This window comes from Leptodactylus fuscus, chromosome 4, assembly GCF_031893055.1.
Source record: "Leptodactylus fuscus isolate aLepFus1 chromosome 4, aLepFus1.hap2, whole genome shotgun sequence".
Lineage (NCBI taxonomy): Eukaryota > Metazoa > Chordata > Amphibia > Anura > Leptodactylidae > Leptodactylus > Leptodactylus fuscus.
The window spans coordinates 76677907-76698689 of NC_134268.1; the positions used below are offsets into that span (position 1 = coordinate 76677907).

At 41.9% G+C, this 20783-nt stretch overlaps 1 protein-coding gene across 4 annotated transcripts in view; it reads right to left on the reverse strand.

Moving 5' to 3' along the window:
• SPIRE1 (spire type actin nucleation factor 1) overlaps positions 1-16253 on the reverse strand; it is a 120452-nt gene extending 104199 nt beyond the window's left edge. For all 4 annotated transcript variants that reach the window (XM_075270699.1, XM_075270696.1, XM_075270698.1 and 1 more), the window contains exon 1: positions 15841-16253. In XM_075270699.1, coding sequence (XP_075126800.1) covers positions 15841-16132 — 292 coding nt within the window. In that variant the 5' untranslated portion in view covers positions 16133-16253. The remainder of the gene's footprint in view (positions 1-15840) is intronic.
• Positions 16254-20783: the final 4530 nt, after the last annotated feature.

Genomic DNA, 20783 nt, shown 5'->3' on the forward strand with positions numbered 1-20783 from the left:
TGTGTACTAGGTTTTATATACTTTCATAGCACTTGGCAGACATGTTCCAGCCCTTACTCACTAAGCTCTATTGATCCATCTGAGGAGTGGCTATCTTACATTGTATGACTGCCCATCCATGTCAGAAATAAGTGGAGTGGAGGGACACTAAGCATGACTGACATTCTGAATTGTTCTCTTTGACAATACTTATCTGGATACCTTTCATGATAAACCACAGAGATAAATCCAATTCTTACGTTAACACCAATAACCCTGAAGAAGGCTCTTGACATAATAATTGATCATGGACATCTCGGTGAGCTAAACCTCTGCATGAAACCGAATAAGATGCAGCAGGTTTAGAACCTGCGCCACCTCTGATTTTTTTCGGTCCTATGCTAAGACGTTCTCGCTTAGCATTACAATTTATTTTTTTTATTTACAAACCAACCACAAAGATCAAGTCATATAGAAAACAGCTACCTGGAATGACCTTATGTCCAACTCTATACAATAGTATTTCGGAAACCGTTAACCTTCCCATAATAGATACTTATTTCAATAAGAACATGTGCAAATGAATTATCCATGACAAGTATTAACTGACAACATATTGAGTGGAACAGTTTACTTTTATTTTCATCTGAACAATTGTTTTTCTTACGATCTATTGGTAAATCCCATTCCATCATAGACACATACTGTATTAATGTACACTGGTACATTGGCTCACACAATGGTGGTAAAAAAAAGAATAAGCCATTGCTAGACAATTCTGATGGTGGGGAAATAAAACACGCCAACCATTTTATCCATTAACTTCGGTCACTGATGCCTTGTCAGGCTGTCAAATGAATGATCGTCCACATTCAATACATAGAAAGGCCGCCCTGCGAGATAGAGATTCCCTTCTATATGTTCCCTCTGATGAGATAACCCCTTTTCTATAAGGGCTAGTTCACAAGGGGCAAGAGGGGTATGGAGGTTCACATAGACTGCTAGTGTTCTTTTTTCCACTAGCGGTTTGTTCCCGCGAGCTGCCCTTTCTTCAGGCGGATTCTGCGGCTGATTCATCCGCGGCGTCTGCCTCGCGACAGCACCCTCTGGACCGTATGGCAACATCCTACAAGCTCACAGGCTTGATACACACAAAAATGACTAATATTCATCATACAACCATTTTCAGAACATTTAAGCTATATTATGAAACCTACAGACAATCATTGCAAACCCACAATAGCAGAGTCATTTTACTGAGCTCACCTACAGGATTACAGCACCTGCAGTCATCCGCTGTTAATACGCCTCTATGCCTAGTACAGCACTGAATCAGTCATGTAGGAGATTTCTACTAAAATAAATGACACTCATTACACAGGATATAGTTATTGCTGTAAGGATCACTGAGTTCAGGTGTAACTGGTCCCGAAAATGACTTCACCTATTATCTCTATTATCGAGTGGGATGGATAAAGTACATTTAATACATCCTCCCACCACCCAGATGAATACACAAGAAGTGTCACAATCAGTAATAGATCGGAATGAGGTTATGGATACAATGTTTCACATCACCTAATAAGACAATAAGCAACCAAGCTATCCATTTATTACATGACAAGGACAAGTGATCTTAGCAGGGACACTCTAATATATGGTATGATTCAGTAGTCATGGTGTGATTCATTTATATAATGGCTGTGCCTGGTACTGCAACTCACTTCTATTCAAGGAAAACTTCAATAAAGCAGTCAGGAAAGGCATCAACATTATAGTCCAGTCCTTAAGGCTGAGGTCCCAGTTGCCGAAACGCAACTTTTTTTTGTTGCAGATTTTGCTGTGTTTTTTTTAAGCCAAAGTCAAGAATGGCTATATGAGGATTGGGAAATATATAAAGTACTTATACCTATATATACTGCTCATTCCACCCCAGACTTTGGCTAGAGAAACTGCAGCAAAATCTGAAACAAAAAAACACTGTGTTTCCGTAACGTGGGGCCTCAGCCTCAAAAGGGTTCTCCATGACTCAATATTTATGACTTAGCCTTAGGTCAGCAATATTTGTGAGGTTGTGGGGATCCGAAACTGAGCACCCCTGCCTAGCAGCTGCCTCAGCACGGTATACAGAAGCAGCCGGTTCCATACACTATTGATGATCTTACATGGTACAAGTTGAAAAACCGCAGTGCAGGGCAATTTGCACTGCAGGTTTTTAAAGCAACATTTAGATGAGATATAGTTAAATCTCATCTACTGAAGCCACTGACAAGTCCACAGCAGCTGATTTACTATGACTACATCCTATGAGAACTCAGTGTAAAACTGCTGTTATTAGACAATCTACATGAAATATATAGCCGCGGCAAGGCTCGAGAAAATATATAGAGCAACATTCAAAGCTTATCAGCATTTTAAGGAGAGAAACAATCCTCAGGCAAAAGAAACCGACCAGACCACATCCCTGATATCTAGATGCAGCAAACTAATGTAACATCAGCCTAATCATCAGAGGAAAAAAGTCACATCAAACTATTAATTGAAGCATTGTATTCAGCAAGCTTTGGTTTTATTTTAGACTTTCCTGTATTTTGCCTAGGTAAACACATCAGTAGTTTGATACTTGGTTCACACTAGCAATTGGGACAATCTGCCTGAGATTCCGGCGGAAATTGGGAGGTAACCTGGTGGACCACATTATAATCCATGGGGTCCATGGGTGTTAACCACTATTTTAGGCAGACAGGGTTTCCGTCCTTTGGGTCCCTATGCGGACGTTAAAGATGGCAACCGTGTGCTAGTGTGAACCTAGCCTTAAATGGAGTGTCTAGCAATGAATATGCAATACACAACAATGCAGAAAAACAGTAGAAGAGAGACCAGACTGCGACTCCATGACACTGAAGGCTACATGTAGGTTTTGCTTTATTTTAATGAGCCAGACATAATCACATGAAGGAATACAACATTTACCAACATTCTATTTACTGAGCTATTACTAACATTTCATTTCACTGCTTACTATACAACTACAACATTTTAAATGCAAATAATACCATAGACATCAGATGTGTATCATCCAAATCCAATGACTTCAATAGTACATGAAGACCATTTAAATTGCAACTAAAATTTCGTACAACATTTGATTTTCTGGCAGTATCTGTGTCATTAATAAATTTTGTAATATAGTTTATTAACACATTTTAATTCCTTTCTATGCAGTGCTACATCTCTTTATTCTTTCCCTGGCCTCTGTATTGAGAGCCGTCTCTGCCTCTCACTGAGTGTTACTGTGTATGGTAGTACGGGTCTGTGTAAGAGAAAGTGAGGGTAGGGGAGGGTCACTTCAAATAGTTATATCTCAGACATTATAAAGCATAGATATGTACCAGTATATTATAAAATGTATTAAAGGGGTATTCCCACGTCGCATACTCATCAGTCTTCACTGCTGTAAAATCTTCTTTCTTCCTGGTTTCTTGCATCATTTGGTGGGCGGGGTTTCACATGCAACCTGCCGTTTAGCTCCGCCCACAAATTCCCGCGTAGCTCCACCCACCCATATTGGACTATGAAGTACAGGCAGCAGCAACTCCATTCTGTGTTACATACAGAGACTGCCTGTCTCTGCCATAATGAACACAACTGAATTAGCTAGCCTGATAACTGGGAGAACAGAAGAAATGAAAGCAGCTCCTCTATCTGAGTGCAGGAAGCTAGGTCACATGGTGTAGACACAGGATTAGCTAGATACACAGGCTCGCTCCCTGCACTTAGCCCCTCCTCCCTCCCCCCTGAGAGCAGCAGATACATCACTTGACTCATGAGCAGCTAAGTCAGGGCTGTGGCCACAATGAATTGAATAAAGTAAGATAGTGGAGAAACAAAGCAGTTTTGCTGAAGCAGTGTATTTAGGAAAAGTCTTACATCCACATTAACCAGCAGTATAGATAGGATCCTTGTGATGGGACAACCCCTTTAATGATAAATAATGCCAGAAAATCAAAAGTTGTCCGAAAGTTCAGTTATGCTTTAATGTGTATGGGAATGGAAGGGATCAGGCAGTTAGATTTCATCTGTCCACTCCTTTTGTTCTCAGGGGCTAACCTGCTGACAGACACACCAGGCTTCTTCCCCTCTAACAATTCAGGAGACATGAACGTCTCCAAGAATGTAAATGGAGGAGTCTGGCACATAGTTATCCCCGCCAGTATCTGAAGTATATGGCCGGCTTTAAACTCTTATCTATTCTCATAGGAGACTTTGTACATACTTGTAGGACTAAAGCAGAACACCGCACTACTTACTTCAGTAAATGACACCAAGATGGAACTTGTCAAATGCAAGATGATACATGCACTATAAGTGGCTGTTACCGAAAGGGTTTTTTCTGGGCTGTGGATTTTTGATGAACTATCTTAAGGATAGGTCATCAATATAAGATTATTGGGGGTCCCAACTCTCAGACCCGCAGCAATACTTATATTTGGGATGGAGCCAGAAGAAGGCGACTCTTTCTAATCTATAGTGGCTGTGATGGAGTACTGTGGCTTTGTTCCCATTCAAGTGAATAATGCAGATGCAGGCTGTGAATAAGCGCCAAACGTTGATAGACCTATAGTGACTTCTTGTTTTCACACGGATTTAATTACTAAACGCTTTCTTATGGTGTCATTCATAAATCCCTGGTAATATCTTACCAAATAAATGTTTTACTCCTCTCATGTCAGGCTATTACAAAGAATCCTAATCTAATCAGGTTGTATACAGCAATTCAGTTTACACAAGAGCTAACAATATGCCACAACCTCAATAAACAGAATTTCACATAGTCAAGTCAGCCCCAGCAAATATCTTACCTTAAACCTCCATTTTCTATGTTCCAAAGTAAATCTGGCCATACACATTGGATGTTATTAATAAAAAATAACATGTCATTTTGAAGGGGTTTGGGCAAGTGGAATTCAACGTACCTAACTATTTGGTTCTTGGGAAGGTGAGTATAGTAAAAGATAACAGACTCCTCTTATTTCCGTATACATATACTTCTCAGATGAGTCACAAGTACATGTATATGGAGGAATGACATGGCAGTGGTCTGCTCTATGAGTAATCGGCCAACAGCTATTTAAAGTACATGGCTCCCTTTAGACTATGTTCACAACTGCACTAGAGGCTGCACCAATCCTAAACCCTATCAAATAACACATGGAAACCTGACTGACCCATTATAATGTATAAGGTTTGTCAGGTGCAGTGTGTCAGTCATTTGACCAATCCAGAAATGTCAGCGTAGATGTGAACATAACCTTACAATACATGACAAGACTATGTATGGACAACCTTACACACAACTGTAAATTCGAGTTGCATATCAAGGAGGAGATGCCACCAGCCTATAATACAGCACTGAATGCCACTACGTATAGGAACAAGTGACGGCAAAGCGACATGTAACCGTTAATCCACAGAATCCTATTGTAGGTTGGTGCTGGGGTGCTATGTACTTACGAGGCTGAATGTTTTAGCACTTCTCCATATTTGACTACATACATCAAAGCAGCTTTGCTTGTGCTTAGATGTAAAAAAGTCACCGTGTGTAAATTTCTCGCTCAAGAAGCAGAGAGAAGTTATTTTTTCACTTCTGGTGTAACTATAATTATATGTCTGCTCTACTTTGTTGCTGCTCTTTATTTTATCTTGCATCAGTTTCCATATCGGCTGATTCTGAATAACCATAGGCTTTTCATGCTCTTCTTTTATAGTGGATGTTTTATGCTCAGGCAGGTGTTATAGCGCCCTGCTAGCCATCACATATGTACCAGATAATGGATACTGAAAAGTACGTACTGACCAACATAAATACTATTGTATCTCAATAAATAAGAATATCACTAAAAGTTATGGACTGCAGCTCAGTGGTCAAAGGTGTTTTTAGATGAAAGTAAATTTTGCATTTCATTTGGAAGGTCCCAGAGTCTGGAGGAAGAGTGGAGAGGCCGCTGTACACAATCCAAGCTGCTTGAGGTCTAGTGTGAAGTTTCCACAATCAGTGATGGTTTGGGGGCCATGTCTTCTGCTGGTGTAGGTCCGCTGTGTTTTATCAAGACCAAAGTCAGTGCAGCCGTCTACCAGGAAATTCTAGAGCACTTCAGGCTTCCCTCTGCCCACAAGCTTTATGGAGATGGAAATTTCATTTCCAACAGGACATGGTACCTGTCCGCACTGCCAAAAGTACCAATACCTGGTTTAATAACCACAGTATCACTGTGCTTGATTGGCCCGACCTTAACCACATAGAGAATCTATGGGGTATTGTCAAGAGGAAGATGAGAGACCCCAGACCCAACAATGCAGATGAGCTGAAGGCTGCTATCATACAACGTGGGCTTCCATAACAACTCTGCAGTGCCACAGGCTGATCGTCTCCATGCCACGTTGCCACATTGATGCAGTCATTCATGCAAAAGGAGCCGCAACCAAGTATTGAGGGCTTTTACTAGACAGACTTTTCATTTGGCCAACATTTCTGTGCTAAATAATTTTGTTACAGTTGTCTTGTATAATATTCTAATTTTCTGACATAATGACTTTTGGGTTTTCCTTGGCTGTAAGCCATAATCATCAACACTAACAGAAAGAAACACTTGAAAAAGTTCCCTATGTTTGTAATGACTCAATATAATATATGGGGTTCACTTTTTCAATTGAATTATGAAAAAGTTACTTTTTGATGATATTCTAATTGATTGAAGTATGTTTTCTGTAGACTAAGGCCTTACACAACAATGAGAAACAGACAACGCAGCTATGGGGGAGTTTTACATAGTCTGACATTATCAATCAATGGCGGAGGGTGCGCTTTATATACGATGAAGGTCTGTGTACATACAGAGAAGTCTATGCTTGCTCATAGCTGGCATCGATTTTCAGCATATAAATAATAATGTCAGATTAAAACTATAATAAATATGGTGGTGGTGGTGGGGGGTGATGGCCACATCCTCTTTTAAAGAAAGTGGCGAGGGAGGCACACAGAGAAAAGACGCAACTTTTTGTGCAGAAACCCAATTTGTGCAAAAAGTTCATATTTTTATGCATTTTACGCCAGAAAACGAATAATGATAAATAATAATTTAAAAAAGATTTCCCGAGTCAGAATAACCTATTGTAGTGAACGCTGACCTGTATACTTCAGCAAGGACAAATAAGAGAGAAGGATGTTTTCCAGGGGCACAGTTTAGTAAAAGGTTAAAACAATAGATTTATCTGGACGAGAAGGCTACTAAAGGGGTTTTCATATAAAGACAAGCCATGTCCATAATAAAGACAAGCCCTGTCCATAAACCCAATTATAACATATGTGTGCGGTACCACCGCTATATTGAATTACAATTATAACATATGGACACTATAGAGGGGTCCCTCCTTAGGAATACCCCTTTATGAATCAGAACAGACAGACGTTCTATAACAATTGCTCCTGCTATAAATTCATTCTGGCAAAACCTACAAGCACAGAGCTCAGCTATATTCTTCAGAAAGACTTGAATGGAGAGGCAGGGGGCTTGTTCCAGCTCCATTCAAACTCCGGTGTCTTGTAGCTCAGACAGAAGAAGGACCAGGGCGCCTGGCTTTAGCAAGCAGTGGATCTAGCAGTTATCTAGTGGATAGATTCCTTATAACTAGAACACCAATGCCTGTTTGCTTTAGGTTAAATACTTACTAAACATGTTATTTTACTCAATGTATAAAGCGTTATATATATATATATATATATATATATATATATATATATATATATATAAAATATTATTGCATAACTTTAGCTCTATGCATGGGAGCCCTTGAGTGATGGCAACAAACATGGCAGCCATTCATTACACTGTCGCCCCAGATGTCCGACACTTGAATATCAATTATCCTACTTATGCATAAATAGAAAAGATGGGGATATATCACCACATACTGAAGATTTGTCACTTATAACTATACAAAGGCTGCCTGACAAACCCAAAGGACCCGTAATTGAAATAAATAGAACCAAAAAGAAAATAAAAAAGTTAAACTGACAGGCGGCATAAATAAGGCAGCAAAACATGTTTCAGATTTTAGATTTTTAAAATATTCCTTTTATTAACATCTGCTTACTTTCTTCTTTTCTGTACCTTGGAGAAGATCCAAAAATGTCTGCCAGGATTGATTCTGTCAGTGACAGAAGAGAAGTCTATCAAATGAGAATACCCTTAGCTAGTGACTTTCCTCTGACAAATGCTCTTCACACCGCGTCAGCTTTTTGGCAGCTATAATGATGATTGAGGAACACTTTAGTTCTTATTAGTTAAAAAAAAAGAAATTAAAAGTTTATAACCTTCACTTATTTTTATAACTCTGCATCAATTTCTTCAAGAAACCTAAAGAGGGACTTTTATCTTCTCCAATAATTTGAGTTCTTAGCATCTGTTAATAAGCATCCCTTCACTGATTCCAGCACTGTTAGAATTTTCTCTCTAGCCCCCGCCATTCCTAAGCAACAAGCTCAGTTAGTTTTGGTGCTTGATGTTCTATTAAGACTCTAATATTAGAACGGGGGTGTTAGGGAGGGGCCTTATTAAGAGCTCCAATCAGAGGCAGCCAGTGTCACACCCCTTGTCTACTCCTACCTGACAGTGCACTCCTGACAGTACAGAGTCTAACTACTGTAGTGTATCGGACAACAAAACTAACAGCACTGATTGCTCAGGAATGGTAGAGGCTAGAGAAAATTCTAACTGAGCCAGAATCAGTGGAGCAAAGACTAATAAATGATGTAAAAGACTGGACTTGTTGGAGGTGGTGAAAGGCCCTCTTTAACTGCGGAAATGTGTCTACATTCCAAGACTGTTACTAAAGCACATATAAAATATTATTGAAGAAAACCACATCCATAGTTTTCCATACAAATGTTTCCTTATATTCTAATATTACATGAGAATAGGCTGCCTATCTCATTCACCCTCCTGTATCCAACGGCAGCAAATCACCCCTAAGATACCAGCAAAACTGAACAATCGTGGATTTTATCAAAATTGACAGCTTTATGTCAATCTTGAGCACCACAGCTGTAATATTTGCAGCCATAACATGGAATGGGTGATAAAAGTAAGAGTATACTCAAAAAAAAAAAAAAAAAAAACATTTAATTTTAATAAATATACTATAGCATATATATATATATATATATATATATATATATATATATATATATATATATTCTCTGAGTGGTGACAGCTTTCATTTGAGCCTACTCCAGAGGGGGAAGCTGCGACAGTCAGGACAGGCGCATTTTGGCCCGAGAGTGACGCGAGGCCAAAATCCGCTCCCCATGTGAACGGGGCCTTACATTTGAGGGTTTACATATGGCACACATAATATACAAATATAATACAAACAGTGACCGACTGGCACAGTGGGATAGAGGGCCCTGCCCACAAGGACTTACAATCTATGAGGGGAAAGGGATAGAGACAGAAGGAGAGGGGGAGACAGTACAGATGGTGGTGTGGCGATGGTGTTATTGGAGGTTGTAGGCCTTCTGGAATAGGTGAATCTTCAGGGCCTTCTTGAAGCCTGTGATTGTGGGGGTCAGTCTTATGTGTCTTGGTAGGGAGTTCCAGAGTATGGGGGATGCACGGGAGAAATCTTAGAGAAAGCTGTTGTGTGAAGAACGGATAAGAGCAGAGCGGAGTAGGAGGTCATTGGAGGATCTGAGGTTACGTGTGGGCAGGTAGCGGGTGATTAGGTCAGAGATATATGGAGAGGACAGGTTGTGGATGGGTTTGAACGTTAGCGTTAGTAACTTAAAGTCTATTCACTGGACAACGGGTAGCCAGTGAAAGGTTTGGCAAAGGGGAGTGGTCGATAAAGAATGGAGGAGAGGTGTATTAAGTGAGCAGCACAGTTTAAGATGGACTGGAGGGCGGGAGAGAGTATTTGCTCTGAGGTCATGGAGAAAGGTGTTACAGTAATCCAAGCTGGACATTTTGAGGGCATGGACTAGCATCTCTGTAGTTTCAGGGGTGAGGAAGGAGCGGATTCGATGGATGTTCTTGAGTTAGAGGTGGCAGGAGGTGTTGAGGGTTTAGACGTGAGACTTGAAGGATAGGTCGGAGTCCAAGGTTATCCCAAAGCAACAGACCTGTGGGACAGGGGAAAGCATGGTTCCATTAACTTTGATAGATGGGTCAGGTACACAGGTCGTACGAGAGGGGGCGAAGATGATGAACTCTGTTTTCTCCATGTTGAGTTTGAAAAAGCGGAGGAGAGAAAGAAGGCTACGGCCACAAGACACTTTAGAACTCTGGACAACAGAGAGGTAATGTCTGGACCAGAGAGATATAGTTGAGTGTCGTCAGCATAGAAATGGTAATGAAAATCATGAGAGTCTAAAAGTTGGCCCAGGCCGAAGGTATAGATGGAGAACAGGAGGGGTCAGAGGACGCAGCCTTGGGGGACACCTACAGAAAGAGGGCGAGGTGAGGAGGTGGTGTGCGAGTGGGAGACTCTGATTGTGCGGTCGGTGAGGTATAGGGCCAGGTCTGAGAAGCCAAGGGATGTGAGAATTTCTAACAAGAGGGAGTGGTCGACTGTGTCAAAGGCAGAGGAGAGGTCCTTCATAAAAGGCCGACAGTCATAGTCAGAAGCTGTAAACCAGTGATTGAACTCCTATTACAGTAAATATGGAACAAACCATACATCCAAATCAATATACAATATTAAAATTAATCAAATATATACAAAAATATCCAAAATATAATTAAAAATAATAATTTTACGTTGATACCAGAGTCAGTAAATTTATTCCTACTGACCAAAATTGGTCCTGACTCTGACTCCACAGTTCTGGCTACAGAAGTCACGTACTGTCACACCTTGTCATTCTCTCTGTTTTGCAGACATCATCACTCACTGTCCTCAGAGGGGTTGACAAACCCCGTCAGTATGTCTTTGGGAGTATAGGAGGCCACCGGATACATAGAGGAAACACATGCATACACCACATGGAGGACACACAAACTACATGCACATGTTGTTCAGACTGAAATTCTGGGACTCCAAATACGGTAAAGCTTTTTGTTAAAAGGAATGGGGATTAAAAACTCCTTGTACTCCACATTTACATCTGTGTTTTTATTAGTTTTTTTCTGGTCTGTTGCAGGACCAGAAGAAAGAAAAATGGACAACAATGGACATGATAAGAGCCCAAGGGATCCCACTATAATCTGGTCAGATAGGTGTCCATTTTTTCCCCATCTACTGTAAACAGCGCCTTGCAGCACCTTTTTGTCTAGTAATTTCTGTGCTGTACGGACACCTTGCGCAGGTTACCTTATGAGTCTCAATTTGGTAAAGATATCCACTTGGACAATAACCATTTTGAACACTTCATATTTGTTACTATAGCTACGTACAAGCTTTATAATACGCCTATCTAATAACACCTAAGGACATATATGGGGTCCATACACCCATATGCCTCCAGTTTTTTTCTACCAGACTTGTAGAGAACGACAAAAAAAAAAAAAAAATGTGTTTTCATAAATAAAATTAGCATATATTTTATTTTACAAGAACAGAAATCCAATGAATTTGCTGTTGTGTCTCCCGGCAGTCAGAACATACACTGACAATCTTGGCGACTTTGTTCCCTTCCTTCTTCCAGTCAGTGCACAAAGCATGAATGTTCCCTCACAATCCTCCTCTGACAGCATCCCTCTCCATCCATGTACACAGGCCTCTATTGTCCGCCCTGGTGAAAACAAACTCTGCTGGATCTGCTGATTCCATAAAATAAATAAATGTGCCGAAATGCTGCTATGTTACCAAAACAGATGGACTGCTATACCACAAAATACACTCTACATGCACAAAAGAAGCTTTCATGTTTAACCCCTGGAGCTACAAAGCATGTGCAGCGCATAATAGGCACCCAGTCATGCCATGCAGAGGCCGGGCAACACATACTGAAGGAGACATTGCTAAAGCTAGGCAGCAACCAAACAAAGCTACTGGCAGAGACGGATACTAAATCAGCCGCCCTGTACTAATGAAAAGGAGCTGGCTGACCAAAGACACTAGAGAGATGACAGATAGATGACAGCGATTCCTTCTACCCCGCAATACACATGCATGCTCCATATTCCATACGTCCTAAAGAGGGACAAGGGACAAAGCTGCTTGCTGCCAAACGCTTCCAGTAGTAGCGTGTACAGTAGTCCAGTGTCAATAAAAGAGACCAGGCATGTTGAAATTCAACCATCTTACCCATCCTTGCCCCCTAACATCTGCTATCAGGAGAAAGTTGGGGCACCCCATAAACATTAGATGGCCGACAGGTTTGCCAGCCATTACCCTAATGTGTAGGCAGCGTCATACACAACATAAGACAGCTTGGTCTGTCCCATAGTCTTAAAGGGGTTGTGCAGGTATAGAAAACATAACTGCTTTCTAATTCCCAGGAAAGAACTTCATGTCCGCTGGTTAAATGGAAAAGCTGGAGTTCAATTGCATTCATTTTAATGGTCATGTAACCACCAAATGTGATGTCACTTCCAGGAAAGAAAGCAGGCATGTTTTATAATCCTGCATAAACTATATCTGTTAAAAAAAAAAAAAAAACCTTAAAGGGTCAAACACCTAAAATGACTATAACAGTTGAATTTATGCATCTAACCGTACATCAGGGCCAGATAAATCCCAGGAGCCCGGAAGCTGATACAAATGTCTGCATGTACATAGCAATATAATACCGTGCACCCACTGAATTGACTCCCTACATGATGTGTCTACCCATTGGCCACGTCTGTGCAGCTGAGGATGCTCTATGAACCATGCACCCCACTTATTAGATTTATGGGTCCACACGGAGGGTACAGGAGCAGCTGCCCTTCTATCCAACATGTTCTCACTCAAGTTTCTTCTAATTATGGAACCCTCTCTGAGACACTTGGTAAGAACAGCTCTCAATCAGGCCAACCCAGTCATACCATACATTACATGAACACATATTCATCTGAATGGCTGCCATGTAATGCAACATTTTCCAAGCAGCGAGTAGTGCCAAGGAGACATCTGCCCAGCCACGGCTTTAACAACTGTTTTCTAGGAGTTAGACAAGTGGATTGACATTCAGGTAGGTCAAGAATGGTTTTAAAATGGAATATGAATAGTAAAGGAAGTGCTTATACTTCTACCTGGTGCCAAATCCACTCCTGGCTTTGGCTAAAAAAAAAAAAACACAGTAAAACCTGCAACGAAAGAAACACGCTGCTTTTCCACAATGTGTGGCCTTGGCTTAAAGGAGGTGTTCAGGAAATGCTCTAAGAATAGCTCAGAACAGTGGTCAAGCACAAAGAAATTTTCACCGATACCCAACTACACTGGGTCCAACATTACCTGGTCCCCTGCCCCATTACTTCCCTTCCAACACAAGGGTATGTGTTGCCCCACTTTCAGCCAGTGAGTGGCTCTAGGGGTCATGTGTTACTATGTTGGCAAGTTATTGTAGAAGCAAAGATCAGTGGGGGACTGAGCAGTATCTGAATGGGGATGGTCCACACGCAAGTATGCCTTTTATGACTGTCCACCACCCTCAGCTATTTCAGAGTAACTAATATTCGTTGAACATCCCTTTAAGACTCCAGAAAACCCATTAGCACTGCATAAAAGGAATACTGTTCTTATGGGGATTCTGAGAAAACTCAATAACAAGGTAAAAACCATAGCAACAAATTAGTATTAGTTATGTATGCAAGTAAAAGACAAAACTGCCCATAAAAGTCACTAAAATAGGCAAAGTATTTAATTTAATAAAGGAAAGCTACGGCAATTGTGCAGTAGGAGCTTAGTCACAAGAGCGCAGCTCAACTCTCCTGATCCTCATATTCTTATAATCCACTAACATTCTGAAAGATTTGCTGTAGAAACCATGGACAACTAAAGATTTCATGCAACACCAGTATAGAACAACATAGGTCTTGACGTATCTGCTGCAGAAAGTGACTGACTGGAGACCATGGTTCTTACCCTAAATCAGGAAATCCTTCCATGTCAAAGGCTGTAGTTGAGGCTACAACAAGAATTTCAAACAACGAAATTCCATGAATAAGGGACTGGGACATCCACCACTGAAGAGTATGACCACTACTCATTATATCTACGCATCTACTAACAATGTCTCCTACTGTGCAGATCAGCAATGATGTGGTGGGCAGCAGTGATAACGCAGGACTGACTGACCAACCAAGCAAGCCAACGTTAACATGAAGTCTCCACATGTTCCATGGGCATGCTTGGGTTTTGAAACACTTTGGTTTCTAGTTGAACGCCAACAACATAAGGCGAAATGGCTCCTCCAACAGGAAACCCCTTATCCATATGCAGATTCCCAAAACTGAATTACTTATTCAGCTGCTACAACCAAGACGTAGTATTACACTGTACTCACTGAATTCAGCAGATGACCCTATACTATATGGTTGTACCAAATCTCCAAGCAGGAGGCACATGGTATTGCTAATATATATATATATATATACAGATCATGGGCACTACCAGACCAATAAACTCAATCATATGAATAAGTTCTTATACAGTGGAGTCAATGCCATTCATTTGCTCTAATAGGGTATGTGGACAGATGTTATTCTGCTAGGACATCCCCTATAAGGAGGCCTGTCCACTCTCCCGACATGTCCGTTTTGGTAAATACTTGTATTCTTCAGTTCTGGAGTATATCTCATAACTCTGTGCTATGTTGTTCATGAGTTATTTCTACATATTGATAAAAAAGCCAATCCAATCAGAGTTCACACGGACAGACATTGTAGGGACGCATTATTGTGACAAGAAGAATAGTGACATCCAGTTGTCAAAGTCTTCATACATTTCTAGTAGGAATAACAGAGGAATGACACAATGTAGAGTTAGAAGAAAAGATGCTGCAGAATTGTTATTACATGGGGAAGAGGCGACAGGTCCTCTTAGTCTTCCAGAAATGTACCCTGTATCAACAGTAGACCCCAAGAGGAAAACATCTTTCTTAGTTCCTCTCTTCTAACGTCTTTCTTTATGGATCAGATTCTAACAAAATTCTTCTCACATAAAACAGACATGAAACCTGCTTGTGTGAATGAACCCCTACCTAAAATGTGGAAATATCCAACCTAACTCACCATCTTACTGTGGGATGGGCTGACCCTCCACAAAATCACATCCCCAAACAGTATACAGTGCAATGCCATGGTACCCCAAATAACTGTCCACACATGACATGAATCCCCACCTACACAGAGTATACAGGGGAAGATATGCTACCCCAGTGGCTCGCCTATGTACTGTACGTTTTTGGCCAGGGGCCTATCCACCAGCAATCTTAATCAGTGGTGACTTATGTGTCACACATCAGGAAATGTCACCAATGATCTGACAACAGCACACATCACAAGGGCTCGGCCATCACTGGCATGCCGGTTACACATCACATTCTTCTACTGGTTTTAACCCTTCATTTTCAAGATAAATATTGAAAAGCCCAATTTTTGGGGGGATTGAAAAAAGAGGGGTTGTGAAGAGGGTGCGACCAAGAGGACAGTGGGGGCATCTGCAGCTAGGACAGAGGAGACAATGTGGACTGCCAGGTAAGCAGGCAGTGATCCTATACCACACACATATATACACTGCCTCCAGAGCTGTCATTCCCACATGCAGCCACATAGCTGATCACACACAATGATGTGCTATAGGAATAATGGGGCAGTCTCCCGGGGTCGGCAGCTCTGCGCCATATGTGCACTGAATGGAGGAGCTGCCATCACATACCTGGCCCGGAGCTCTGGCTGACGGTGACAGCTCCATCCCTCCTGATGCGGATCTCCGAGGCTCCCTTTATCTTCGGCCGCTTGGCGCTCCCCGGCCGCAGCGCGGCGCAGCACTGGTAGCACACTGCCCATGCCTGCTCCTCATTGATGGGCTGGTTATACAAAGCCAATATCTCCTCCAGAGACAGCGACTCCCGCTCCTCTCCGTCCCCTGCCGCAATGCTCCCAGTCCCCGCTTCAATCCTCCCACTTCCCGGGCTCGGCGTCCGAGGAGCCGCTGGAGATTCAGCCATTCCCGGCTCCCAAGTCACTGCGCAGACATCCCGGGCTGCCGCTTCTCCAGTGCGGGGAATGCGGCAGCATCAACATCCCCAGCCGCCTGACCAGCAGAGCCTGGAACCCCCTGCTCTGTGACGTCACACAGTTCTGGAACGCCCGCGCCGTGTGGCGTCACCGGGGAGGAGCGAACACCTTACTGCCTGCCCTGTCAGCACAGCGGTCACTGGCTGCCTGCGGCTCCGGGTAGCGCCCGCACTGTGGGTGACTCTGTGTATACATAGAGAAATACCACAACGACCAATCAGATTTTACCTTACAGTCTTTCAACGCAAGTGTGATGATGTAAGCAGCAATCTGATTGGTTGCTAAGAGCCCTAGGGTTTTTCTTATACCACTAGTAACTGCCATTACTTTCTGGTAAGTAACAGTCTTATCACACTGTCTATAGTGGACTGTTATGCTCACATGGCGGATTTCTGCGTCGGGTTCCCTCTTCACTTTCTGCGGCTTTCTGCTGCTGATTAGACCCAGATGAATGGATGCAATTCAGAGAGTCAGGATCCGCGGAAGCCACAAAGAGATCGAGCAGGACGTATATTTTCTGCATCCTACTGCAGTCTTTAAAACATTAAAAACAGTGTAATGACGGGTTCACACCTGCGCCCGGTCTCCGCTTTGTGGGTTTCCGTTCTTCTGCCCAAGAAACTGGACTGGAGACGGAAACCCAGCAGTCAGTGTCCACTCGTGAACGTCTTGTGCCTCTCCGTGGCGAAACCATTTTTTTTAACCTGACACAAAGTCCTGCTTGTCCGGTTTCGCCGCGGAGAGGCAAAAGACTTCACAGGGAGTTAGGGAGCCTTCACCCGATGTAACACTGCGCTCATTCTGATCGTAAAAACACGTTCAGAATGAGCGCGTAAAAAGTAGCTCCCATTGACTTGAATGGGAGCCGGCATACGTGCGCTCCCCATTGAAATCAATGGGAGGCTTTTTTCCTTATTGCTTTCAATGTGATACGCGCGTAATACATTGAAAGCAATAGGGAAAAAAGCCTCCCATTGATTTCAATGGGGAGCGCACGTATGCCAGCTCCCATTCAAGTCAATGGGAGCTGCTTTTTACGCGCTCATTCTGAATGTGTTTCTATGATCAGAATGAGCGCACCGTAACACCGTGTGAAGGCTTCCTTACTTTGCTAACCTATTCAAGTGAATGGGTTTGAAAACTCACTGCCGGTTTCCGTCTCCTGTCCAGTTTCTCGGGTAGAGGACGGAAAACTGCAAAGCGGAGACCAGGCACAGTTGTGAACCCTCCCTGAGACAGAATCAGACTGGTTGGACTTATGCTGAAATTGGCCCCAGGTTATCATCTTTAGTAGTTTAGTGCAAAAAATAGATGCTCTGCAATCTGAATGTGAACCAAATCCCAAAGTACTACTTACAAAGCAGATCAAAACAAGAGAGCTGAATCAAAAGAGTAATCATATCTAGGCTGGGGTCAATCCAAAAGGTCAGAGTCAACACCAAAATCAGAAGAGAATATCCAGTAAATAAGCCAAGATCAGGAAAACAGCCACAAACAGGTGAACAGAGTTCTGAAGAGTTCAAAGTTACGCTGGGTTCACACCAGTGCCCGATCTCAGTTTTCAGGTTTCCGTCTTCTGCCGACAGAAGACAGAAACCTGACAAACCATGTCCAGCCGTGAGCGTCGGAGAGCGTTTTGTGCTCTCCGCGGCGAAACCATTTTTTTTTAACTGAACACAAAGGCCTGCATGTCCGACTTTATGTCCAATTAAAAAAAAAAAAAAAAAAGTTTTGCCGCAGAGAGCACAAAAAACGCTCACAGGCGCTCACGGCTGGACACTTTCAATGGATTTGAAAAATGACTGCAGGTTTCTGTCTCCTGTCCAGTTTCAGGCAGGAAACAGAAACCTGCAAAACGGAGATCGGGCGTAGATGTGAACGAGCCCTTAGTGATAATTAACTGATAGCAGGCAACTGGGACACAGAAAACAGGTCTTAACCGGCAACTAGTTGAAGCCAGCCCTCCTCCTAATAAAGGCCCCAGAATCGTCCCATAGGATAATGACAACGACCAACACTTGAGGTTCGCTCTGCTATGTGGATAAGTCATCAGTATGGAAAATCATTTTGGGACAAAAAAAGCCTCTTTAAATAATCGCTACCTAAGGTATCTGCTAAAGTGGACTTCTTTAGTGGAGTAAAGTCAGATAGCAAATCTTTTATCTTACCCCTGCAAATCTGGCAATAAAACAGTGCATAGGTGGTGCCTACAAGGGTATTTCCCCTGTATTCTCAGTGAGAAGAGAGGATGCTGCAGTGTTCGATGGATACCTTCATTCTGCCTGTGCCACCCATGGAGACAGCTGGGAGTTTGATTTTCCTACCACTGATCAGTATTATAATCAGCATGGCTCACTTGTAGAGATGTAAGTATTGAACTAAATGTGGACATATAAGAGACTTATTTGCGCTGTTAGGGTTTGGCAGCTACATGCAGCCAAAACCCTGCCTGTGGCCTTCAGTAATCGCACAATTATATTGTGTCATTTAGCATTTATTAGCAGCTGCACTTTAATCAAGCATCCTTAAGGATAAGAGCCACTCATTACCTGTATTAATTACACCTGTTTGAACTTGTTACCTGTATAATAGACACCTGTCTACACACTCAATCACACTCCAACCTCTCCACCATTGCCAAGACCAAAGAGCTGTCTAAGGACACCAGGGACAAAATTGGAGACCTGCACAAGGCTAGGATGGGCTGCAGGATAATAGGGAAACAGCTTGGTGAAAAGGCAACAACTATTGGCGCAATTATGAGAAAATGGAAGAAATACAAGATGACTGTCAATCATCATCGCTATGGGGCTCCATGCAAGATGATAGGAATCACTGAAGGAGTAATGCTTAAAGGGGTTGTCCACTTTCTGACTAATATTGAGAGACAAATGTTATGGGTTTTTTTTGCAAAGGGGACAGCACGACTGCACCATATTAAAGGGAAGATGGATGGGGCTATGTATCACAAGATTTGGCCAACAACCTCCAACTCTTAGTAAGAGAATTGAGAATGGGTCATGGCTGGGTCTTCTAGCAGGACAATGACCCAAAACACACAACCAGGGCAACTAAGGAGTGACTCTGGAAGAAGCATTTCAAGGTCATGGAGTGGCCTAGCCAGTCTCCAGACCTGAACCCATTTCAAAATCTTTGGAGCTGAAACTCAATGTAAGAGAAATTTCTGGAGAAGAAATGTATGGAGGAGTGCAAATTAATTATTTAAAAATCATATAATGTGATTTTCTGATTTTTTTTTTAGATTCTATCTCTCAGTTGAAGTGTAACTAAAAAAATAAAAAAAATTAATGATAAAAACGACAGACCTCTCCATTCTTTATAGGTGGGAAAACTTGCAAAATCGCCAGTGTATCAAATATTTATTTTCCCCATTGTATATATTTGCCCTTGACTGTGAGGCTATAAACCATTGCATGGCGTTTGGTGCCAGAGCTCCATAGCCATTGGGTCTTTGATGTTTTATACACTAGGTACGTGGCAGCAATGTTGCTGATTGGCAACAGATCCAATCATGGAAAATTAACCCCTTAAATGCTGTGGTCAAATGTAACCATGGCATCTGAGATATTACATTCACTTTTAGTCTCCTATTTTGTTATGGAATAGCTATCTCACTTAGAGATCGTTGGAGCCATTCCGTAGGGCAGTAGAGAGTCTTCTGATGCCTACCAGACTTGCCAGTGCTATGTTACATCTCAGACAATGCTCAATAGTAACACAAATATTTTACCATAAAATGCAATACTGCAGTATTGCAGTATATGGTATAAGCAATCTAATAATTCTTAGTTCAAGTCCACTAAGGGAGGCTACAAAACCAAATCAACATTTTAAAAAGTTTTTTGAAATATATAAATTCATAAACAACAAAATAAAAAAAACACATAAAAATATACAAATTACCCAGATCATTCCTAGATCACATATAAAAGTAAATAAACATAAACAAATTAGCTCTCCCCTCATCTGAAATTGCCCACACTATCCTACTAATATTATAAATTAGAAAGTTTGTATGTTTGGATATTTGTTACTCAATCATGCAAAAACGGCTCAACGGATTTGGATAAAATTTGGCACATAGATAGTTTGTAACCTCGATTAACACATAGACTACTTTTTATCCTGGTAAAAGGCTTCACGACTGTTATGAATTTATGTTCATATACTATATTAAACTGCTCTTGCCCGCAGGGGAAATCAGCTAATTGGAGTTTGCTGATAAAGCCAGGTCTGTTATCTCTCTATGTAAACTCACAGATAACACTGAGTCTATTCTGTACAAGCATCTGCATATTATCTGATCTGCATAAGTGTTCTGTGTCCCCTAGGCAGCGTGCTGAGACACTGAGATGGGAAAACCCCTTTAATCCAAATTGGCAGTTTCCCAATTTGAAACATGCCGGGAAAAAGATAATCTAATTTGTTGCATATGTTAGGCAGTGTTAGGGAACCCTGGAACAGGGACACAAGAGACAGTGAGCCCTAAGCTTATGCCCCTACTGTCTCTTCCTATTGCCAGGCCCTATCCTACGTAATAGGCGGCAACCACGAAGACAG